This window comes from Austrofundulus limnaeus, unplaced genomic scaffold (assembly GCF_001266775.1).
Source record: "Austrofundulus limnaeus strain Quisiro unplaced genomic scaffold, Austrofundulus_limnaeus-1.0 Scaffold0, whole genome shotgun sequence".
Lineage (NCBI taxonomy): Eukaryota > Metazoa > Chordata > Actinopteri > Cyprinodontiformes > Rivulidae > Austrofundulus > Austrofundulus limnaeus.
In genome coordinates, this window is record NW_013952402.1 from 9,641,319 (window position 1) to 9,665,434 (window position 24,116).

At 37.4% G+C, this 24,116-nt stretch overlaps 1 protein-coding gene across 10 annotated transcripts in view; it reads right to left on the reverse strand.

Annotated features, from left to right (window-relative positions):
• Positions 1-24,116, reverse strand: part of LOC106513529 (protocadherin-15) — a 207,090-nt gene that overhangs the window by 55,227 nt on the left and 127,747 nt on the right. For all 10 annotated transcript variants that reach the window (XM_014002479.1, XM_014002461.1, XM_014002432.1 and 7 more), the window contains 4 exons: positions 22,650-22,880; positions 18,786-18,902; positions 14,946-15,086; positions 12,071-12,183 (listed from right to left, as the gene is read on the reverse strand). In XM_014002479.1, coding sequence (XP_013857933.1) covers positions 12,071-12,183; positions 14,946-15,086; positions 18,786-18,902; positions 22,650-22,880 — 602 coding nt within the window. The remainder of the gene's footprint in view (positions 1-12,070; positions 12,184-14,945; positions 15,087-18,785; positions 18,903-22,649; positions 22,881-24,116) is intronic.

Genomic DNA, 24,116 nt, shown 5'->3' on the forward strand with positions numbered 1-24,116 from the left:
AGATGAACTCTGAACTGATTCACCCGCATCCGCATCCATCTGTGGACAGTAGAAGCTGGCCCTGACTTAATCTGTATCAAATAATGTTGTCATGAGATCTGCATTTCCCCTTTTTCCCTTAGGCAGTCTCATGGCCAATGTAATCAGGGGCGTGAATACTAAATAAAAGAGGTTGAACTACAGGGAGTCCCTCAGAACGGTGGATTTGGATGTACGAGAGACTCCCTGTCCAGCGTTCTCCTCACTTTTTCTAAACCATGGTTTGATTGTCTCATTTGCTCCCCTGTTTTTGTATGTATTTTAGAAAAATACCCATCAATTATGAAAACAAGCCAAAGTGAAACAGAAATGAAATATTTTTTGCATTTTTAAAAAGTGAGGAGTAGAAAGTACAAATAATTGCATAAAAATGTAAGAAGCAGAAGTAAAAAGTAGGCTGAAAAATAATTACTCCAGTCAAGTATAAATAACCAAAATTTATACTTAAGTAAAGTAACAAAGCATTTGTACTTCACTACTTGACAACTCTGTTCATGACTATATAGCAGCGTCCATTCAGCCTTACATGTTGGAGCCAGAGTCTGACAGAGCGAGAAGAAAATGAAGATGACAGAAATGTAGTTGGTAAGTCCTTATTTGACTATTTTGTTGTAAATACTGTGATGTAATGGTTCAGAAAATGTCACAGAATACAGAGAAAACTGAACGAGTTAAAAAATATGGCCCTAACAAAATATAAAGACCTATCTAGCACCACAAGTACACAACAAAATGTATTTAAAGGCTAACATAGTGGATTTTGCATGATATGTCCCCTTTAAAAATACAATAAATGCTTACTTAGATATGTGCTGTAGCACGTTCTCCCTCAATGTTGATGGAGGTATTAAGGTTGCACAGTTTGTTTAACAGTTATGAATCACTTCAATTCAATGACTGTTGGGGTGAATAAACTAAGATGTTGTTAGTTTGTTAGTTAGCTGATGCATCACTCTGGTGTTACGCTCTTTGTTTCTGCCTGGAAGCAAATTCCTACCATGACAAACAGCAACTGATTTGACTTGAACTTAATTACACATAGGGAATGCGTTTCAGCTTCCCCTCAAACAGAGGCAGACAAAAGGGAAAACATTTGTTAAACCAAACCATTGTTCCGCGCTGAAGGTGACAGCAAATTCAAAGTCAGCTCACTTACACAGCATGATTTGCACAGGAGCAAGTGTTGAGTTAAATCTCATTACGCAAGTTCAATTTTTATTAGTGCTGAAAACACTTAAAATAAACAGCGGGAAATTTACTTGGAAATACAGTGTCATGGTTTTCTTCAAATGTCATCCTTGACTCAATGCCACCCCCTCCCATTTAGACATGGTGTCATGTTGAGATAAGAGGTGCACCAACTATCACATTTATTGTGACCATAATTCAAGGTTTGAGCTGCTGTGAGCTAAAGACTGAAGGTTGTGTTTGACAAAACCAAAAATGGATGGGAAGTACAGGGGAGAAGCGTAAACATAAGAAGATACAATATCCTATTATAGTGCAGGACCCTGAATTACAGAAGATATACAAAAGGCTTAAGGTCACAGGGTGGTGTCTGATATGGTATTATGAGGTATATTCAGTGCTTCTATGGAGGGGAAATAAAATGAAATAGAAAACGAGGAAAAAGTAGTATCTTATTTAGAACTAAGGAACACAGATGTCCCTTAAGAGCTTTCTTTCCGCTAATGCAAAGTTGCTACATTAACAGCATTGCTAAATGACATCTGCCCCATACATCACTGTGGACAATCACCTAAAGGCACATTCATAAAGACATAAAGCAGAAAAACAAAAGGCTGGCATCACTATTTTAAGAAAGAAAAATATCTAAATTGTTTATTTGTTGATCAGGCTGGAAGTGACTCAATGCTGGTTTGAGACCTTGACATAAAAAAGCTACGATATTTTGCACAGAACTTTAAAAGCTAGACATTGTGAAAAACATAACTATGGCAGCTGATTATGACAAAGTACTCAAACAAAGTATGGGGAAAATAAGCAAACTCTATAAAATGTTTTTTTTTTTTTTTACTTTTCCCCTGAGAGCCCACAGTTATGAACCCAACATACTAACAGGAAGCACTCTTCAAATATATCCTCATTTGCTGCAATCAAAAAACTTTGTTGTGAAATGTAAAAAAAAGAAGAAAAAAAACTTTTAATTAGACTGCTTGGCAGCAGGTCAGTAACATGGGTTTGCATAAAGAGAACAACACAAAGAGGCTGGAATTAATTGAGGAACTAAATAAATAAAGACAGAAAAGAGTTGAATCCCTTGTGAAATACTAGTTTAATGATCTAACAAGTTTCTGAAAAATGCAGCATGTCTTAGACATTTGTGGATAATTTACAGAAAAATATATGAAGATTTAAGTACAGAAAGACTAAAAACAAATAAAACCCCTGGCAAGAAATATGGAATCACCACTCATGGAGGATGTTTTTTTTTTAAATTGATTAGTTTTGTACAGTTTGTATTGTAGAGTGGTGATTCAATCATTTTTATTAAGATATATTAAAAATCCAAAATCTTTAGTGGCCATTGTACTAAAAATATATATATATTATTCTTTGGTAAAAAACCAAAGCAGGTGTTTAACACTTGTCAAAATAGTAATTATTGTTTACTGTACAACCACAACACAGAGCCACGTGAGCAGAATGTGGAAACTTAGTTTTCTTTGTGCCTGACATTATTTAAAATGGAAGAAGGAAAATAGTCAGGTGCTTTTATGAATCCAAATTCCAAATTTAATTTAGAAAAAAAAGTCTTGAAGTGAGGAAGAGACTGAATTACTATCAGAACATAATTTAGAAATTTGCAAGCATGGCAGTCTAGAGATGCTTTCTTACACACCCTTTAGACAATTTTTAGTTATGAAGTACAGTTACTAATAAACCAAATATAAATATATCCTGCAATATTTGCTACTATGTTGAGAATATAGTTTTTAATTGATTCAAAAAGACCTGTCTAATAAATATTTGTAATTTAATGTTTTTCATTTAGTTAAATGAAAAAAAAATCATAAACAAGGCTGTAATCTGTGGGGCAATTTTAATCATATCAAGCAAAAAACATGTAACTTTTTATTTTTTCCTTTAAATGTACACAAACTGATTTACATCATGTTTTTGGAAGCAAAGTTGTAGCCCATTATTTTAAAGTTGTGGTCGCATCAAGGCAATGTATGGATCCCTTCAGCAGAGGAACCAGAGAGTTCTGCTATCCTTGGGTTTATACACTTCAGAAGTGTTTTCACTGAGTTGGCTTGTCATACAAAAATGTGATATTTTCGGATGACCAGAAATTAATTCTCATATCTGTACTTTTATACTAATTCAGTATATTTTATTAAGTCAGATGTAGTTAAAAAAAGTCCTCATTTTTACTCCTCAACTCTAGCTTTGTCAACCTACAGGACTTCATTTCACACATGTACAAACCACTGAGCCATTTAACACACAAGAGGGGAGCTGCCAAATGACCGTTTCAGTGCTGACTGATGAGTGTGTTGTCCAAACTGGGCCAGCCACTGAAGCGCTTTCAATGTGAAGTCAAGCTGTGACATCTAGGCAGAGCTGGTGACCTGCATGTTTCACTGTGAAATTACTGCTGCCGTCCAAATGATCTACTCTCCCAGGCAACCACCTGCAGGTTTCTGTCACAGACAGAAATTACTAACTACTGTAGTTAAATAAAGGGACCATGTGTTTGACCAGAAACTTCTTTTGTATGTTTTCAGAAAAATGGGACATCTGAGGACTAGAGAGCTGTGATTCAAATGTCTCTAACATTTATTTTGTTTTATTTAACATATTTTGGCTGATATGGGACTTAGACATGTTTTGTAGCTCACTTTGATCTTATAGTACCAGTGACTCCATGGATGGCAATAATAAAAGTAATGTATTTCAGTTGAAGGGTTATTTTGTGTCAGCAAGTATTTTGTGTTGTTTACTGATAAGGCATGAAATAAAACTTAATGAAGAGCTCCTTTTAATACAAGCAATCTATTTTTTCTAATTAAATAAAAGTCTTTATTCTAACCAGACGAGTTAGGGAATATAAAGAACAATCACATTGTGGGAAAGATAACAAATGAAAAACAGTGAAGAGAATGAAAAGAGTATTTAAAATAACTAAAAAGCAACTTTATGTGCCAAATAAAATACACCAGCTTCTACCCTGATTGTTACAGTTATATTATCCAGAAAAATAAAGATTCTGGAATGAATTTTCAAAAAAAAAAGAATAGCATGTTTTTTAGTCTGCTTGGTTTTTGTCAACACTAAAAATTAGTTTGTTCAAATGGATTTGTGTACAAAGTGCCAACACAGAGATAAATGTATTAACAGTTAAATTGATTACATGGCTGAGATTGATTTTCTATAGATATTTGGTTTAGTAAAATTACTGATCAGACCTAACTGTACTGACCAGTCAGACAAGTTTATTAATTTTCAAGTCTTTATGCGTGTTCTGTATATTTACACATCTAGATAGTCAGTTTGAACCCTTAATGGAGGGGCATGCTGTTCGCCTTCCCTGGCTCTCTGCATTGACCTTTATATGATATTTAGGATGTGTACAAAGATTGCAACTTTGTGTCTGTTAGACAGCCAACTGATGCCTGCCTATTGAGCAGAGACAAGTGAAAGGTCAGCACGCCTCTGGCGTTTACAGGTTTAGGGCTTGCAGCAAATTCAAAACCTGCAGCTGAAAATCAATTATGCCCTTCAGATGCATGAAAGAGCTCCACGCCTAACAGCTGTGATTCAGAGGAGGAAGGAAGGGATCACAGAACAACTGTACACTGACAGATAGACATAAATAGAGAGGTTGATCTATCTAACTGTGGGTTTGCAGTGAGGCAGGATGCCAGTGTGTAGGAGACCACATTGTAAGGTTCACAGCTCACCCTTTAAATGCATGCCAGTGAGTATAAATGAGTAGGTTGTGAGACCCTCTTTCACTTGTATACTTGTCTGGCAAAACATCAGTTGCATTAAAGATGCCAATAAAAGCGACGTATGCTATGAAAGCATGCCATTCTCCTAATTATGTGAGAATTACGACCATGTCTGGATTGGAGAGGCCATTGGTTCTTGCTAAAATTGCTATAAGTGGAGATAAATTTCTTAACTGTTTTCTATGATATCTTACAGCTGAGCTAAAACCACTGGCTTGATAAAAACAAACAAACTGATACAATGTCTAGAAAACGTCTCAAGCTTGTGTCTCTGTTACGTTTAAAAAGGGGTTCCTAAAGGGGAGGTTGACATTTTGCTCAAAAGAAAACTCAAATTTCCAGCATGTGTGCTCCAAGCAACAGAATGTTTTAGCGGAAATGTTTAGCATACTATTACCAATGATGTAATTAGTAAGGAAGCAGGGACCAGCTGAGGCACCATGTTGCTAATTGTAGGAGTACTTATTGTTGACGCTGCACATCATATTAACAGTAAATAGGAGCATTGTTCGATAATGAATCTAAGACTTTTTTTCCAGGATTGGTAAAGAGGTAGGGCAATGCAGCAGCTGGATTTCTTTATCAAGAGGGAGTTGGGACTATTTTACATTCCAATGTCTTTATTATATAAAAAAAATAATAATAATCTGCAGAAAAAACAAGGATATTTGTGTTTGGTAGATTATTTCTTTGCTGTTTTTTGTGCTATATGTAATGTTTCACTTCCAAAGGAGGCTCCCTTTCATTATTGCCAATACCAACAACAACATATACAGAGAAAAAAATCAGATGAAATAATTTTTAAACTGTGTTAAAAAAAGAAAGGCAGAAAAATAAACAAGTGTATTTTTGTACAAAGATAAATGTTTTGATTGTGGAAAGACATTAATTCATAAGGAGAGAATATACTGACATAAAGGCGCTTTGTAAACACAAGCTGTATGCTCGCATTCTGTAAAATGTCTGTAAAATGAGGAGTAACAAAAAAAAACAAGACAGCAAGACAGTAACAGGGAGAGATATGAGCTGAAAGGAAAAACTCAGGGGACACAGCAGCTTGGCTGTGAGTGAACCGAGGGGATGAGGAGGACAAACGCAAAATGACATACTCAGAATCAGTCAGGCAAAAGTCTCAAGCGATTTAGAGTTGACTTAGAAAGGGAAGTGCTGTGGGAGATAAGCAGCAAAGAAAACTGCTCAGATCGCAGGTTTGTAACACCAGGCCAGAAAACTAGCCTTAGTACAACTGGAAGTCGGGAATGGGAAGGGAGAAGTCACATATCTGGCCCTTGTTAGACAAGAGCTTACCCCTCCATCCCCTCTATCTTCAGTCACACACAAAGACAGTAAAAAATAAAAATTGCTTTCTGTGCAACCAAATCCTAAAAGTCTTCCACAATCTTATGCTTGAAGTTAAACGTAGGGTGACCTAGCCTTTAATAAAAAAATTCCAGAACAATCTTTATGAGTTCAAAAACCTTCACTAAACTAACCTTTTTTTAAATTTATCAGAGCAACAATAGCCATGTTTCCATCCAATTTTAATTCAAATTTTGAGCTAATTTTTAAAAATTTGCAAAAAGGAAAAACGAAGAAATGCCAATCAAACGTGTTTCCATCAACTGGCTTGAAGAGAATCAGTTACGTTAGACACATGCGTGTGGTAAACGGGAAGTGAAAGTTGCTTCTCAGGAAAATGGAGAGAAGTTATCAGGAATGTGTCGCTATATCGGGAAAGTTGTAATTATTCTGTCATCAACTAGTTTTGGCGATTTTACATGTGGTTGAGAGACGTAGAGAAAGAAATGCAATTCTTTTCAAGCTACGGGAGTAACTGTGAATACGCCTACAACGGGATGAGGTTCCAGCTTCAGTTGCTCTGGTACCGGGACCGGTTTCGGACAGACAGTGGGAACAACTGATCAACACGTGAGGTAAATGTTCGCTACGTCAGACCTGATTCGAAAAATGTGTTTCCATCTCTCTTTTTGCACATCACCTCTTTTTCGAAAAACCCCAAAACCACCTCAAGTGAGCGTATCAACTTTAATGCGAATTAGAGGAAGTTTTTTCGAATCAAGCCATTTCCACTCACCTTTTCTGATGCGATACTTCAAAATGCACATTAAAAAACCTTGATGGAAACACGGCTAATGACTCAAAATCTTGAGTTTAAACTGTTCCTCTTCTATCAATGTATTGTGGTAAGTGTATCACATTTCTGCTGAGGCGTTGGTCACTGGGGGAACAAAAAACCTTTAAGTAAGTGTGGTCCAGATGCACAAAAACTTTATTTGATCAACGTTTCAGCCACTTCATATTGATCAAATACAGTATGTATTCATGTATGTATGCATGTATGAATGTACTGTATGTATGTATGTACAGTATGTATGTATGTATGTATGTATGTATGTATGTATGTATGTATGTATAGTATGTATGTATAGTATGTATGTATGTATGTATGTATGTATGTATGTATGTATGTATGTATGTATGTATGTATGTACATATTTATTTATTTATTGCTTTTAGATTTGTAATGCGGTCAGCACTTGTGACAATCATTAATCCAGATCTAATCCCCAACTCCATTTGCAGGCCCTAATTTCCAAGGGGATGATGTAATGCTTCACAGTTGCCGGCAAACCCTCATCAATATACCACATCTCAGCCCCTCAGCAAACAAACTGTCTCCTGCTACTATCAAATATTTCAAATTTTGATTCTGCAACTGACAAAGCAGAGAAATTAAACAGGTGGTCATTCTGCCTTTTAGGTGGAGTGACAAGCAGTCTATAGATGGTCCTTCAATGTGACTCAAGATGAAATTGTCCTCAGATTGCTAATAGAATTGTAGAGACATGTGCCTCAGATGACGTCTGATTGTGTCTTGAGTGATTCAATCTGATTGTGTCTTGACTGCAGTCAGGCCAATATATTAGACTGGATCACCGAAGGGACATGTTATTGTGAATAGGTCCATCTACTATAGATTGTACAATGCTCACTTTTTTGTTTGTTCTGATGAGTGAATAAATCCCCATAATTATTCAAATAGCAAACAGTTATCTTAGTTCAGTGTTAATTAAAATTATCATTCATTCAATGTCAAACATTTATTTATTTTTGTTTGTTTTTGTCCTTTTGTGTTGCCTAATGTCATTTAGCTGTGGTGGTTATCTTAAATTAGACTGAATCCAAATGTTAATCTGTTGTAGATGTCAATCTAAATGATTATTTACTGAAAACTTCATTAACATTTGTCTAATATTTTGTGGGATTTTTGCTAGCCTGGTTAAAACCAGACCCTGTTCTTCACTTTTCTTCGTACTAGGGTCTGGACTTGATGCATAGACAAGCATTTCATGCAGGAGGCGTGGCCTCTACTGAAGCATGTATGTATTGTCGCTGTGACGGAGGCTAAGCTAAGAAGCTAACCGGAAATGGCGTGTGCTGTAAACAACCCTACTGAGAGGAGAAAAGTACCGAGCCTAACGAGACGACTAAATGAGAGCTGCTGCTTTGTCAGACAAATTTAATTTAATTTGGAAACTTTATCAACACGGACTGGCTTCATTCACTTCCTCCACTGCCGTATGCTAAAATAACTAGCAGACACTGCACAGAACATCGACGTCATTCAAAACTTCACCTTCTGTTTGCTGACTGGCCCGGGCAAAATAAACCACAAGCAGACACTGCGCAGAAAATTTATGTTCGCTTCTCTGATTGTCCCGGCTAAAAATCTGCCAGCGAAATCCATCTCAATGGGAGAAGTCCCAGACAGAGCTCTGAAGGGAAACTAGAATTGAGCGGAGCTGCGTAGGAAGGCAAGGGCCAGGCTACAGACTACCCGGTCGAGGTGGGCCAAATCCTTGGTAGACCGGGAAGACCGGAAAAAAAGAGGCTGTGAATTTGGACGGTCTAGCCTCCCCTCCACCCCGGCGTACGTCATGTCACCTAGCAACTGTGACGACATTAAACAGAATCAAACTTAAATCAAAATTAGAAAAAAATCAATATATTAGCATTATAAATATCACAAAATAAAATTAACTTAAAGGTAAAATTTGAAGAACTTATTGACCCACCATAGGTGCATGTTTATTTCGCGTTTTTTCTGACAAAAATAATATTTAAAAAAAAACATGTCTATACAAATGATAAAAGTATTAAAATTAAAACTGCTTGAATTTTTTTATTTTTATACTGCCATTTTTTATTTTATTTTAAAGATATTCTTTTCTCTTTCTTCATCTACCATTACTAGCATAAAAAAATCTCCTGTCGGGCCGCAATGCATTATGCTGGGCCAGGAAGGATCCATCAGACCAGTCCTTCAATTTGGGCCAAAGGAAGGACGCATTTGTCGACCGCATCGGAGGAGTCTTCGGTTTTGGACGGCCTTTGTTGTGGCGCTGTGACGTATGTGGCTGACGAATTCAGCCTTCGAAGGACCCGGCCTGCCGTTTTGGACACAGCCGTTGTTGCTCTACTTCCAATGACTACTTTTTTCAAAGTTCATTAAAATACAAGTTGTGGATATACACTATCACACACAGACAGACAGGCAGACCCAAAAACATTACATAAGCTGGGCAATAGAAAAAAAACATTTCTCTCTAAAGACCTTGGGTTACACCACCCAGTAAAGCAGGTGTCTATGAGTTGCTACAAAAGCAACAACAGTAGAAGCCATTTATTTTGGCCAACAATGACTTGGAGCACCTCATTTCCCTCTGACAGATGGAGAGGAGTAACCATAAAACAGGAGAAAAAATCATTAAGTCAGCCAGAGCCCCGCAGAGTTGTTTTAATTGTGTGCTCTAGAGCTGAAGGCATAGCTCACCTGATTGCTGCTATAACTAACTGCCTTCACACCGACAGACAAGATCTTCTAGACATTTAGAAAGTGATTTGTGTAGGGAAGGTTACTCTGGGAAAGGACAATCATGACAGATAGAGAGGCGAGAACGAAGAGACAGTTCATCCCGAGTGAGCAGATTGGATGCTCTCTACTGGAGAGATGCTTGTCCAGCAGGAGAGACTTCAGCACCTGGCTAATACGCTCATGGCTCATAATTCACAACAAACCTGCCATTGTGTGTGGCTAGCGTTGTCAATGTGACACCCTATAGAGGGCCTGCGCTCATGTCCTGACCTTTTGTGTGAGTTGCCAACAGACTGCTCATTCAAAACGTTAATCAATGGCCTTTCACCAGCCACGCTGCAGAGCCCGTGTATCAGCCACTGAATAAAGCTGGGACGTGAGTGCACACACAAAGTGATTAGAAACCATCAGGAAGACATTTTCTTCACTCAAAAAACAAAACAACATACAACAACCTGACATACTGTAACCTGGTTAAGTAAATCCAACACATTTGTTTTTTGAATGAAGCTCATGCACTAATCTGCAGAGTTGTAAAGTAACTAAGTACAAATACTTTGTTACTGTACTTAAATAGAATTTTTGGGTATCTGTACTTTACTTGAGTAATTATTTTTCAGCTTACTTTTTGCTTTTACCCATTACATTTTTACACAATTATCTGTACTTTCTACTCACTACATTTTTAAAAAAAGTTAAGAAGTAGAAAGTAATTTCTCCTGTTTTATTCAGAGTTGTTATTACTTTAAAAAAATACTATCCTGATCAATTATGTCTCCTGGAGAGAGTGAATTTAATTGTGGTTGGATGAGAATAAATATATACCATCCTGACACCCTATTAGCTTGTACAAACCCATCACAGCTGCATGTCATTAGAACAAATATTTTTTGGAGAAGTCACCTCCCAATAAATGACATTTTGGAAAATCTAGCTGCTCACTTTTACTCAGTACTTTTACTTTAAATACTTAAGTAGATTTTGTGACAGAAATTTACTTTTGATACATAAGTACAAAAAATATCAGCTACTTTAAGACTTTTACTCAAGTGACATTTTTTGAGAAGACTTTAACTTTTACCAAAGTATTCTTATGACAAGATACTTGTACTTTTACTCAAGTATCACTTTGAGATACTTTATACAACACTACTAATCTGTATATAAAAATGAACTCATACAAAAATACCTTCAACAGGAATAAGAATAACTTACGCTGACTTGAGGAGAAAAACAAACCTGTGCACAAAGAAGCAACACCTCAAGCAAAGTGTTGGCAGGTTAGGCAGGACTTCCATTCCCTGTGTTCCACATAAAGACACGTCAAACTGTCTAACAAAAAACAGTCTGCCAAAATTCAACATACAACCCTGCATACAAATCCACTTAAAACAAGCTTCACAAGCTCCTAATGACAACTTTGCGCCAGGAAACTTTGCCATCAGTTCCTAAAGCTCATCAGTCTGGTAAGGCTCCACTAAACCCCACAGAAGTCTAACTAATGTGGCATGATATTACACATAAAAAGCAGCTATTTCTAGTGTTGCCTTATCACAGATAATTTGTCAAAGCAACTTTTAGTGGTAATTTAATGAACTGTGTGAGTTTTAATAATAAACAACATCCTGGCCTCATCTTAAGCCACAATAACATCAATAGAGACAAACTAGTCAAAACTGACTGTTAACATACAAAGAAGTGACCCGGTTTGTTTCATTAGAAAGAAAAATGTGTTTTACAATAGTGACGATAAAAGACTGCGTACCCTGGAGAATTGGTAAATAAGTATAAATATATATGCTAACGAGAACATCACCAAGATGGAGACAGAGTTAGTAAGTGCTGACAACAAGAGTACAGTAAAGCACAGATAGATATCATTATCCTAAAGTAATAAATGCATGAGAAATAGCAAATTCACAGCAGTTCAAAGCAGAATGTATAATTTATCAAGCCATTAAATATTGATCTGAGTCTCGGAGAAGCTGAATGGAAGATGTGACCACAGATATAAAAGCGTGTCAAGGTGTTCTTGCCCACTCCGCAACCATTTTCAGTCTCTACCGCTTGTCTGGCAGCGTAGTCGAAGCCACTCAGAGGTGCGAGAAGTAACAGCAGCAGGCAGCTGCAGCAACAGTGTGTCAGGGAAACGTACGTGTACTCTTCCTCCGTGAAGATTGGGATGCGAGAGGGTTGAAGGACAGTGATCTCCACCAAAGTGCTGTTCGACTTCACTGGCTCCCCGTCATCAAAGGCTATCACATACAGCTGTGGAGGAGCAAGAGAACCCGCATGAACTATACAATGAAAAAGCAAGCACAGAATGATCACAGTTCAGAACTGTAACGCTACTCTCTACACAAAACTGTTCCCGTTCCGAAGCTTCTGACATGCTTTTATTTTAGTTTTTTGTGTGTGTGTGTGTGTGTTTAAGACACATTCAGCATTCTAATAAAGACAAGAAAGGCAAAAGAAAATCTGGTGAGCAGCCTGCAAACATCCGATAGACCAAGTGTGAATGCACTGATCAACATTCACTGGGAGTGTGTGCAAGCAGGGAGTGAAAGATAAGCAGACAAAGAATACAGACAACAGACAACACATGGGAGTCATAAAACAAAACCCCTGAACATACATCACCTGCTTTACTACAAACTCAGGACTTGTTTAAAAAAGGTTAGTATACATACACACAGCTACAATATACACATAWACAAGACATTAATAAGTCTTCTAATATCTTTGCAAAATCCCGGACTCAGGACCAGAACAGCTTTACGGAAGGAACCAATATTAGAGTTTTAAACTAAGATTAGTTTATGATGATGATTTAGAGACGTTTTGGTCAAACCTTGTAACTTACATTATGCCCAATCTCCTGCAATTCTGCAAGATATTGTGACATGCACACTCAAAAAAATGTGGTGGATATACTTTTAAACAAGTTGTCAACTGGTTCCACACAACTGAGTAGAGATGTAGTGCAGTTTTTACATGTGAACATTACTTTGTAATAGTAAACAGAGTGTGTGTTAATGACTTCCAGCTACAAAATTTAGTTCTGCATCTATAAAACGGCCTCACTTAAAAGCAACTTTTGTGTTTGCTAAGGTCAGTTGGTGGTGGCTTCTATTTTTGTGAGTTTGGAAATTGATTATCGACCGAATAATTCATTTCTAGGCGTATGTTTAGCAAATTAGCTGATGGAATTTTTGTAGCAATGAGATGTAAAATAAAATGCAATTAAATGTACTGATACTGAATGAATTGTATTCATTTACATGTACATTTTTTTAATAATACTGAATTTTGTGAAGTTATACCTCCCGTGAAAAGACATGTTCCAGCTGAAGGAATTTGATTCAAAATGTAACAGTAGTAAGAGGGCAGCGCTCATGTCACAGCCGTTTTATGCAGCCTACATGGACTGCCTAAGGCCCAGGTAGAGTGTGGTCTATGTGGGCTGCAGTCTACATGCGCTGCAACCTCTGAATTGGGACACAACTAATGGTTCAAACTAACCTAGACGATAACTTTGGGCATATTTTGAGAGATTCTTACATACTGTAGGTCATGTTATGTAAACTATTAATTTATGTTACACGACTCATCTTTACCCACTTTACTCCCCTTGAGCAGCAATTCCCTTATGTTCCTTTTATTTATCATTTATATCCTCTCATTTCCCAGTTAGTCTAAGTAGATGGTACTTTTCTTCTGTGTAGCACCCTGTAATGATTTCAGGTATAAATTAGCTCTTTGTAAATAAATCCAATTGAACTGAAGTAAACAAATAACAGGAGCTTTGTGATGATGGAGAGCTCTGTGGAGACCCATTTATGTTTCAAATATATGCATCTATAGCTACACCTATATGCAACTGGAGGCTTTTTTATTATCTCGCTTCTGTGCACTTATACATTTAAAAGCAGTTTGCTGTGAAAAGTACCTTAAAATGTATAACAGCATCTGTTTGTCTACCAACACATACTCTTTCTTCTAATACTCTTTATGAAGTGTTGCCAAAACTCCACTTTAAACAACCATATTTACTATAAGTGGGGATAGTTACGAACATTCAGGAGCCAAAAAAGAAGAAAAAAATTGGACCTACAAGACAGAACACAAGGTTTGGCACTGTTCTTAAAGCTGTTGTGTTAACTGTCAGTGCAGAAAAGCACAACATTGATGTAGAGGATATTTTCTTTGAGAGATTCCTCCAGTGCATGTGGACTCGGATTTAAAAAAAAAAAAAAAGAAAACACATTTTTTCCCACCCATCCTCTAAATCAAGCTATCGAGAAAATATCCTAACTGAAACTACCACCTGCGTCAGGGCAAATCAAAACAACTACGTGTTCCTTCAAGAATAGTGCTGGCCAACATTTGATTCACACAATTGGTCATGTGCATCCAGGATCATCCAAATGTGTTCTGAAGAAGTGGATTTTATTTTGTCCTCAATGTCTACTGAGGCTGAACATGCATGGATTAAAAATTTGTACAAAGGCCCGAACATTAAAGCTGCATGGCAGGGTTAGTCGTAAATATAGGTAAAGACATCTTATTCTACAGCTTCATGTAAGTCACTGTATTTGATTTGTCTAAACAAAAAGATACCTCAAATATCAAGCATGCATTACAGATTTTGAGTTTGAGGAAGTTAATAAAATATATTGTTAAAAAAATATGACATTTTTGTTTTTTAACCAGGGTAAAGCTAATCATTCAAAAAATATTTCTTTAAGCTTTTACTCTTCACTATCATACCATCGGTAAATTAAAGCCAACACAGTGGGCTGCCTTGCCACCACCACGGCTTCCTTCTTATGTGCTAAATGTAGTTGATGCAGCTCAGCTGGAGCTCCCTAAAACAGAAAATAACCCCCCCCCCCCACCACCCATAAATATCTTGATGTGTCTCTTCATTGACTGACTAAATGCCTAATTTTCAAGGAAATGCTATGTTAGCATGGCAACCAGGAAACAACCTTTCACGAAACAATGTCACCGTAATTACAGCTACTCACTTTAAAGGTGACGCTGGGCTCCTCGTTGAGGTTGACCTTGGTGATGACTCGACCAGTTTGCAGCTCTACATCAAAGATGCTGCCACTGTAAGGTGACCTTTCCATGTCCACTCTGTAGCGTACAAAACTTGCTGAAGTCCCCTGCAAGAAAGAAAAGTTTACATACCGTATTTATTCATGTGTAATATGATCTGCAGTATAACACGATCATCTTTTTTTGAGCTTAAAAGGCATAAAAATATAATCATGTTATGAGCCACCACTAATTTCTGACAGACTTCAGGGTTTTTCAGCCTTTGCGGTGCGCTCTCTGGTGGCGAAATGTTATTTGAGGAAACACACTTGCTGCAGAGCTGCGGAGGGTGTGCAGCGCAAGTTTCTGTTCCGTGTGTCACTGAAAGAAACAACCCGCCCCCAGACCAGAGCAGAAGCCAGTTGGTAAATTATTAAGATGGATTTATCAGAACATGCAACTAAAGTCCAAGTCTTTTTTACATCGCCACAATTGACAAGAAAAAGAAAACAATTTTTTCCTCCTCTGACTCCGGTGAGGAGTCTGTTTAAATGCCTCGCTATGCATGACTCATAATGGAAGGGGTGGGGGCTGTATTTCAGTTATAAGGGGAAATATTGAAAATTATTGTGGTTGTACATTTAAAAAAAGTCAGTCAAAATTTACTCTGACTTATAATACCCACCCCCTCCCCCCACCACCACTTTATTAATAATACATATTCAGCTAACAACATTTGTTTTAACATCTTTTGCAAATAAAGAAAAAAGATGAACAAAAAATAGACAAAATAAGATTATCAAATTGGGTTAAGTCATTAAGGTGTTGCAATACTGTTTGTTTAGAAATATACGTATTTTAGGAAATTGTCAAATATGAGTGTTTCAACAAGTAAAAGAACTGGTTTAATATAAGACAAAAAAAAACTGCTTTTAATCTCTGCCATGTATTTCTGTCCTAATGCGTCATCATTCTCTTATCCATTTAAGAAACTCTTAGCTTGCCACAATCCCCCATTAGTCTGCTCCTCACCAAACATCCTTGAATAAACCCTCTGTGATTTATTAAACTTATTCTTTTCATCAAAAGTATAAAAAGTGTCTCTATTAAATGCATCCTTTTAGTCCAGAGGAGTGGACACATCCATTCATTAGTGACAGTGTGAACTTTAATGTGACCCTTTGATTAGGACCAAACGCATATTCTGATTACTAATCATTCCTATAGCTCGTCTTATCCCAGTTTCAGCCTTCCGGACTCAAAATGAAGTCTGAGTTTTATATATATATATATATATGATTTTTTTTCTTTTTTTCTTTTTGTATGAAGCAATTTTGCCCTCCAGGAATGAGGTACAAACCTAAAGCTAAACAGAAAAGGATCCTGAAGTAGTGGATCCCTTGGGAAGCTTACAAGCACAAGTGTGTTCCTAAGAGGTAACTGAGTCCTCTCACCAAGGAAAAATAAAAAAATAAAATAAAATAAAATAAATCCTCAAAAGGTTGTTTAAAAATACAAATTTAGCAAACTTATTGATAAAAGAAATGAATAAAGAAACAAACTATTAATACACAAGCATTCATTGCAGTCTGGTGGCTTCTTTAGATTTAYTGTTTTTTTTTATGTACAGTGCCCTGAGACAGCAGTTGGGATTTGGCGTTATATAAATAAACTGAACTGAATTGAATTGAAGCACACTTCCACAGTGGTGAGCATTCATGGTTAAGTTCTTTGCATTCTTTCTTTCTTTATTTAACCAGATAAAACTGCACTGAGTTCCACATCTCATTTGCAAGACGGACCTGGATCCTTGCTTGAGAGTAAAAAAAAAAAGGGGAAAAAATAAGAAAGAAAAGTAGCTTATTAAAAGCAGCCAGTCCCTAATTTTTTGTTCTTTCAGCTTGAATTAGTAACCTGCTTTTGGAAACTCATACATTCAACTTAGGTCTGGAAAATCCAAAACACAAAAGCTTACACTTTACTATATATATATATATATANATATATATATTACTGAAGATATTTTAAGTAACAACTGTTGTTTTCACAAATTTACTCATCTATAATGTAGAAACTGAATACAGAGCTAAGTGTTTGGTAGGAGCAACATTCTACCGTTTCTGTTAACATACTTTTCTTCTGCTGTAGCACCGTTTTTCTTGCATGACATTTTATTCCCTGACTATGAATATTTCATGTTCACCACTTGAGTGAACTCACTTGATTATTTACAGTAAAGATTAAATAGAGGAGTTTTCACACATGCACATTTTTTCTAGAAGATTCCAATTTTCATTAATACCAAATAGGCCATATCATTCCCAGAATAAATTCCATTGATTTTTGTCTCAGAAACAACAACAGGGCCTGAGCTGAGAGTTTAGAAAAAAAGATTCATTATGGCAGTTTATTTTGTAAATGGGTGAATGATTGATTTGATTTGTGAATGGATAAAAAACAAAAGATGACTCAGAATACGGGGAGTCACTTAAATACATTTCGGTGAACTTGCTCTGCTGCTGTGAATCAAGACATGGGAGAAAAAAGGTTTTCAGTGACAAAGAGCAGACTCCTTGGATTGTGTGCTGAAGAATAAACAACATTTGTCTCCATGGCAATCTCTTATTCAGGGTAATATCACCATTGATGTTACAGAGCTGAGCAGAATGACAAAATTGCATCTTCATTTTAAAAGTCACGAGTGTCATTTCTTCCAGGGTTCAGATGCTCTGAACCAATCTAATCTTCAATATTTATTGCTCACATTCAGCATGTTACATCAAGACTTCAAGTCTGTCTCTGTCTCTCCATGTGTGCAGTTTATTTATGAGTTTGTGCAAAAGCTAGAGACTGTACGAGTGTGTGAAGTATTTTTTTTTCTTTTTTGGTTTGGTGTTAGCAGTGGTGTCTGTATAAGTCATCTGTTGGTAAATTATTTTGAGTTCCTGTATTAAAGTCAATATAAATCTGAGACAGGAAACCTAATCCTTCCGGTTGTCAACTTCTTTTCTCTTGTCTCAACCATGTTTTTCACACTGGCACTGCGCTCGCTGTGACAACAATGACTTCTTATTTGAGCTCTAGCACCGCTGGCTATTTTCTTTCTTGGAGAAAAATATATATATACAGTATATCCTGCATGAGTTGGAGAGTGGTAATGGCAAAGAGGGCCAATTTCAGAGTTGCAACAACTGGAATAGGTCAAGCAGGAGGAGGGGATGTCCTCTCCTGAGAGAAAGTGAGATGTACAGCAGTCACTGTGACATTGTGAAGATGTTCGACCTCCCACAGCTAGAACTGACAGGCATCCGTTTCCCTCAGTGTTCATGTGCAGCTGAGGGAATACAAGCCCATTCAGCCTTGGTGAGATCCTACCAGCAGGAGGGCCACTAATAACGTGCAGAAAGTCCAGTCATGCAGGACTTTACCGGAAGGAGAAAAAGAAAATTCAGTAGCGACAACCTTTTCCCCACTTTCTTCTTATAGAACATATAAATCAAAACTTAAAAAGTGAATGACACGGCATGCACAAAGCAACCTCCGTTATTGTAGATGACTCATACAAGTGAGGATACAAAAGTAGATCCCTTCGTAGTTAGAAGCGGCAGTGTAAAAGGAAGACACACACACAGAGACCTGGAGCTCTAATGAGAGCACGACAGTGTTGAACACATTTGTAAAAGGCTGCCACTGAAAATGACTTGTTTTCTGACAGCAACATTAAATCCTCCAGGAAAGGCTTTTTTCACAGCTTTCACCTGTGCTGTATACAGGGTGAGTATTAAATACACATTTAGCGCGTGACACACTTAGTATTTTAAACTCACCGGGGGGTCCTGGTCCTCAGCGAAAACAGTGGTAATGACTGTTCCTTTCTCTGCATTAGGTGCCACTAAGCCTTTATACAAATCCTGGGTGAAGATGGGGGCGAAGTCATTCATGTCCTGGAAAAAACAAACAGATTGACAATTAGCATCCTGGATATGTGTGTATTTATGCGGGGGTTGGGGGTGAATGTGTCTCTGCTTGTAGATTGTTCAAGATGCGATTGGTCAGACTGACTATTCTGGATGGGGTTTGCAAAAGCCTGGGGCAGCTGTGGGGAATGTGAAGCTTGATCCAAACAGTCAGAAAGCACCTATATTTTTAAATATAAATATTAATATTAGTCATAACTTGAGATAGTAAGGTGCTAGCTGCACACAATTTGAACAACATACATGTGTGAGTAATAACTTGGCTCAGTCAAAACAGCCCCAACCCGCCTGGAAAAATTCATCTATTTTACAGGATGGTGCTAGTTGCACAAAATAAGTCAATAAATTACATTTGCATGTTTACAATAATTTTACAATTACATTACTTCATCTTTTAACTTGCCCCACAACGCAAGTCAATCTGAGCAATCACAACTTTGCCAAACTCCACCTACCCAAGAACCTACACCAATATTCCAAAACTCCACCAATCACTGTTAGGACAAAGTCCGCCCACATTCGTAAGAAGTGCAGAGATCCCTATTTGGTATTTGTCCATATTGTCACAGCCAAAAAGTTGTTTGCTCATCAGCATGGTTAAACAAATGCATACAGTATATTATATCCCTGACACACTGGTGCCTAAATCCTAAACATAAAAGTCACATTTAGTCGAAATGTCCAGATGGTGCAAAACCACAACCAGATGTTTTTTTTGTGGGAGTGCAATTTCAACACTGACAGTAAAAAAAAAAAAAATAAATAAATAAAAAGTTTCAACAGCCAATTCTCACTGTTTGAAAGGTGCAGAGTGTGTCAGGGCTTCCAGCATAAAACAAGGTTCATTCGTAATCAGTAACACAGCAGTAACTGTTTGCCAACATTAAATCAAGCTGAAGTATCAGGACCGACTGAGCAGGGTCAAGGTTAAAAGTCTCAGCAATGGAGATAAAAGCGGAACTAATTTGCCTTTCCAGTGTTTTCCTCAGACTATGCTTGGGCTTGATGCCCAGGTATATTAAGAACTGCCCAAGTAGATTAGGCAGCCCATTTAAACACTTATCTTGATTTATTTTTACAGTCTAGAAAGACTAGAAAGTAGAATGCAGTGCAGTAGTTCAGTCCCTCTCTTTATATCTTATGTATATAGACAGATATGAAACTGGCAAACACATACCCAACCAATGAATAAAGCTTGTTCAGGAGGAAGGCTGTTTTCTCAAACTGCCTTTTTTTCTTTGTTTGTTTGTGCAAACTTTTACAAATAAGAAAATATTTTTTTCTTAAAAATGGAAAAAGTTTGAATTTAAAATTTAAATGTGATTAAAGCAAGAAAAAAATAAAGACATAAATAAACCATGCTAATATACAGTAAAATTTGGATTATTTGGAAATGACTACCCATACATAAATAAATACTGAATGGGATAAAACTCATACAATTAAAATGAACCCAACCTAAGACATGAAAATATAGCCTTTTATATATTAAATCAAAAAAAAAAAAGATGAACAAAGTAATGCTTTATGAGTTTCTTCATTGCTTGCTGGAAAGTTTTAGAGACCTACTTAAATCTTTGATCCAGATCAGGTCAAAATGAAAATTATCTTTTCCACTGTGCACCACAGTCTAAAAGACTATGACATCAAAGCAAAGATTTAGATTTAGTCAATTTTTTCATTGTAAACATGTCTCATAAACTGAACAGAGCAATAACAACACAGATAAGAGAGTATACTGCATTTGATACAGCTGGCGGAGGTTTATTGCATAAAAATAATAAATTCGAATTCTTACCCTCGCACGTACCCATTAATATGACAATAAATTAGAATTAGCTAAGGTGTTGTTCCAGATATTTGTCATTTTAAGCCTATACAGAGTCAGAAAACATCTTTTGATGATATGATGGTTTAGCTGATGTTGAGAATATGAAAAAAAATGCTTCCACTGCATTTAATGTGTTTACAAAGAAATCTTGGTAAATGCATCTTTTCTCTGCTGTGCGATAATAAAGACTTACTATGTAAATAAATCATTTCACAGGGATAAAGTAAATCAACAGAATAAAAGCAGGAGCTTGATTTTTTTTCCTTGATATTTATTTATCTGTTACTTTCCAGTGTTCTGACTGAGCCAAGGACAACTGTCTGTGTTTTATAAACTCAGTGCTGGAAAGCTACCTCTCTTGTAATCTATACACAATTTTAGTGCTTTCAAGGTGAAAACCTATGATTGGTTTTTGCGTTGAAAAACAAAGCTTGATCATGTTATCGCCAATGTTTACCATGGAGCTTCTGTTGTGAAGTCATAAAAAGACAAAATCAACCACACAAGTGAACCATAGGACAAATGGTAAATGGTAAAAGGACTGAACTTATAGAGAACTTTATCAAGTCCCTTCGGACTCCAAAGCGCTTTACACTAACAGACATTCACCCATGCACACACACATTCACACTGATGATGGTAAGCTACATTGTAGCCACAGCTGCCCTGGGGCACACTGACAGAAGCGAGGCTGCCATGCACTGGTGCCACCGGACACTCTGACCACCATCAGTAGGCAAGGTGGGTGAATTGTCTTGCCCAAGGACACAACGACTGAGATGGCTGGACGGGGGATCAAACTGGCGACCTTCCGGTTCCAGGATGACTCCACTAACCACTCCACCACAGCCGCCCAAATGTTCATGGAGTGAAGAAAAGAAAGTTTAATTCGGAACAGCAAAATAAGTATGACTAAATCCATCACAGCTGGTTGTAAAATAAAAAAAATGGTTATCCAACAAACGCATGTAAAAAAAGGAAATAAAAAAAGTTAAAAGATACAGACAAGCCCGAATGCCTAGAATTAACTCTCTGAAGGTGCCACATAAAAAAGGAAGTAGAATCAATGGAATCAGGTCCGACAGTTTGCATGCATCCATTAGGCTCACTCTCAGTCATCTTGAATGGCAGACACCAGTCTGATATCAATGTCTGGGCAATTTCTTATCCTATCAAACCACTATTTGTGGATGACAGCGCACAGAATGCTACAAAGCTTGTCCTTATCAGAACACAAACTCACACTACAGGCAGAAAAAAATCTGCTTAAAGAAAAAAAAAGCTCAGTGCCTGCCCACGCAAACACTGACAACTTCATTCTGCAGATTTTAACGAGTGGACTGAATCGATAAGCAGAGATAGCCCCGTGCCCATTTTAAAGAATTAATCAGAGGGAAACTGTACAATATTTGGTATAATAACACAATGCTTTTGTTCGCTCATCTGGTAATCTCTTAAAAGGCTGGAGAGGAAACAGAAGCGCCTGTAAAACATGGAATAATCGCTGTCACAAAGCTAATGAATCATTCAGACCTCAAATAACACTGAAACACCAATCTGCCAGCTGTCTTTTTAGCGGTGATTTGGTGTGGGTGATCAGGTCAGGGGGTTAAATCATGTTATACAAAGATAACACAAGGATCTTTTGCAACAGATAGCACATTCTGGTAACAGTGCAGAGGCAATGCTGCAATGTGTTTTCATTTTTCTTCAGGATTACGACCATTGCACGCTATTACACCTGTGAAACTATGCTAATCTCTTCAATTGTCACTGTATACTCTTCCCTGTCAAAGCTACAATTCTAAAGACTTAATAAAGACGAGGAAAGCAGAGTAGAACCCTGAGAAGTAATGGTGAAGTATATATCTGGAGGCTCTTACTGTGATGCGGATGGTGACGTTAGCTTGGCCTGGGGGCATTACCTCTCCTTGGTCGACAGCTTCCACCAGAAAACTGTAAGAGGTACTCATCCCCATAGCTGCCAGGCCCTCAAAGTCAAGGAGCTGCAATAGAGTCAACTCCCCGGTGACACGGTTCAGAGAAAACAGTTGCTTCGCCGATTCAGTCTTAATCCGATATGTGACATTGGAGAAGAGGTCTGGGTCAACCGCCTGTGAGTAAGACAAGCTAGGATGAGTAAGATGAAAACACTGAAAACATTTTAAAAAGAAACATGGACAAAAGGTCCCATGCAAGAATATTGATTTATATGTATTTTTAACAGAACTAAAGTTTTTTCAGACAGGAAATTTTCTAAACTAATTTCTAATGTTGTTACAAATGTTGAATTTTAGCTGTCTCACTCTGTCTGTTTACTTCCCTCATGCAATGATTTTCCTCCCTCTTGTCAATAGGCCAGGTTACCCAATCAAGAGCACATAAAAATAATTGGCTACATTCAAAACTGAAGGAAAATATCAACCATGTTAGACAAAAGCATGGCCTTGAACAGTTTCAGATTTTTCAATGAAAAGCACAAGCACAAGCGATCAATATATGATCCACCGAAAACCTGAAGGGAGCCGAGCCTTTAACTTGGACTAGAACAGATGGTGGAATAGAACGATCAGATTGATATAAGGAAGATTTCCAACCCTAAACATGAAATGAAGTGGGAGGAATCCCCAATTCCATTCCAATTTTTAATAAATAGCAAAAATTCCACACTTGGTTCAACGAACTTTAGGTATCTTTCCTGCCATTCGTCTCAGTTTAGAGTTGAGGTGTTGTTTTATGGGTTATTATAGTGTCACACTGTCACTGTCACTCAAAGCCCTCAGCTTCTTTTTCCTCTTTCCTTGGTCTCCCTCCCCCTAGTCTCCCCACCTCCTGCTATACTCCCATCTGGGAAGATGTCACTCACAATGTGCCAGCAATTACTTGCCCCTTTGCTCATGTTGGCGCAACATATGCTGGGTTTCTCTACGTTCACTTCAATACAACTGTGTACACTGATATTCGATAGTATTTAAGCTTAAGGCAAATGTTCTAAGTTTTTTTTATATATTTTTAGAGCCTAACGTGCACCACGTTGGCATTTGCTTGGATTTGGCTCATAAAAATGAAAGAAAAAAAACTTGCTTCAAGTCTTGTTTTGTCTAAAAGGGGCCAGAGAGAGCAGAGGAAGTGGAAGCCTCTAGGAATGTTGTATTTTTGTTAGTGTGTATGTTTCTATCGGGATTAATTTCACAATTAGAACAATAAAATACAACCACCCAGGATGAAATACTCTCCCAGCCTTTTGATAATATGCAATACAATACAATGTGGGCGGCACGGTGGCTCAGTTGGTAGAGCTGATGCCTCTCAGCAAGAAGGTCACCGGTTCAAATCCCGGTCTGGGGACC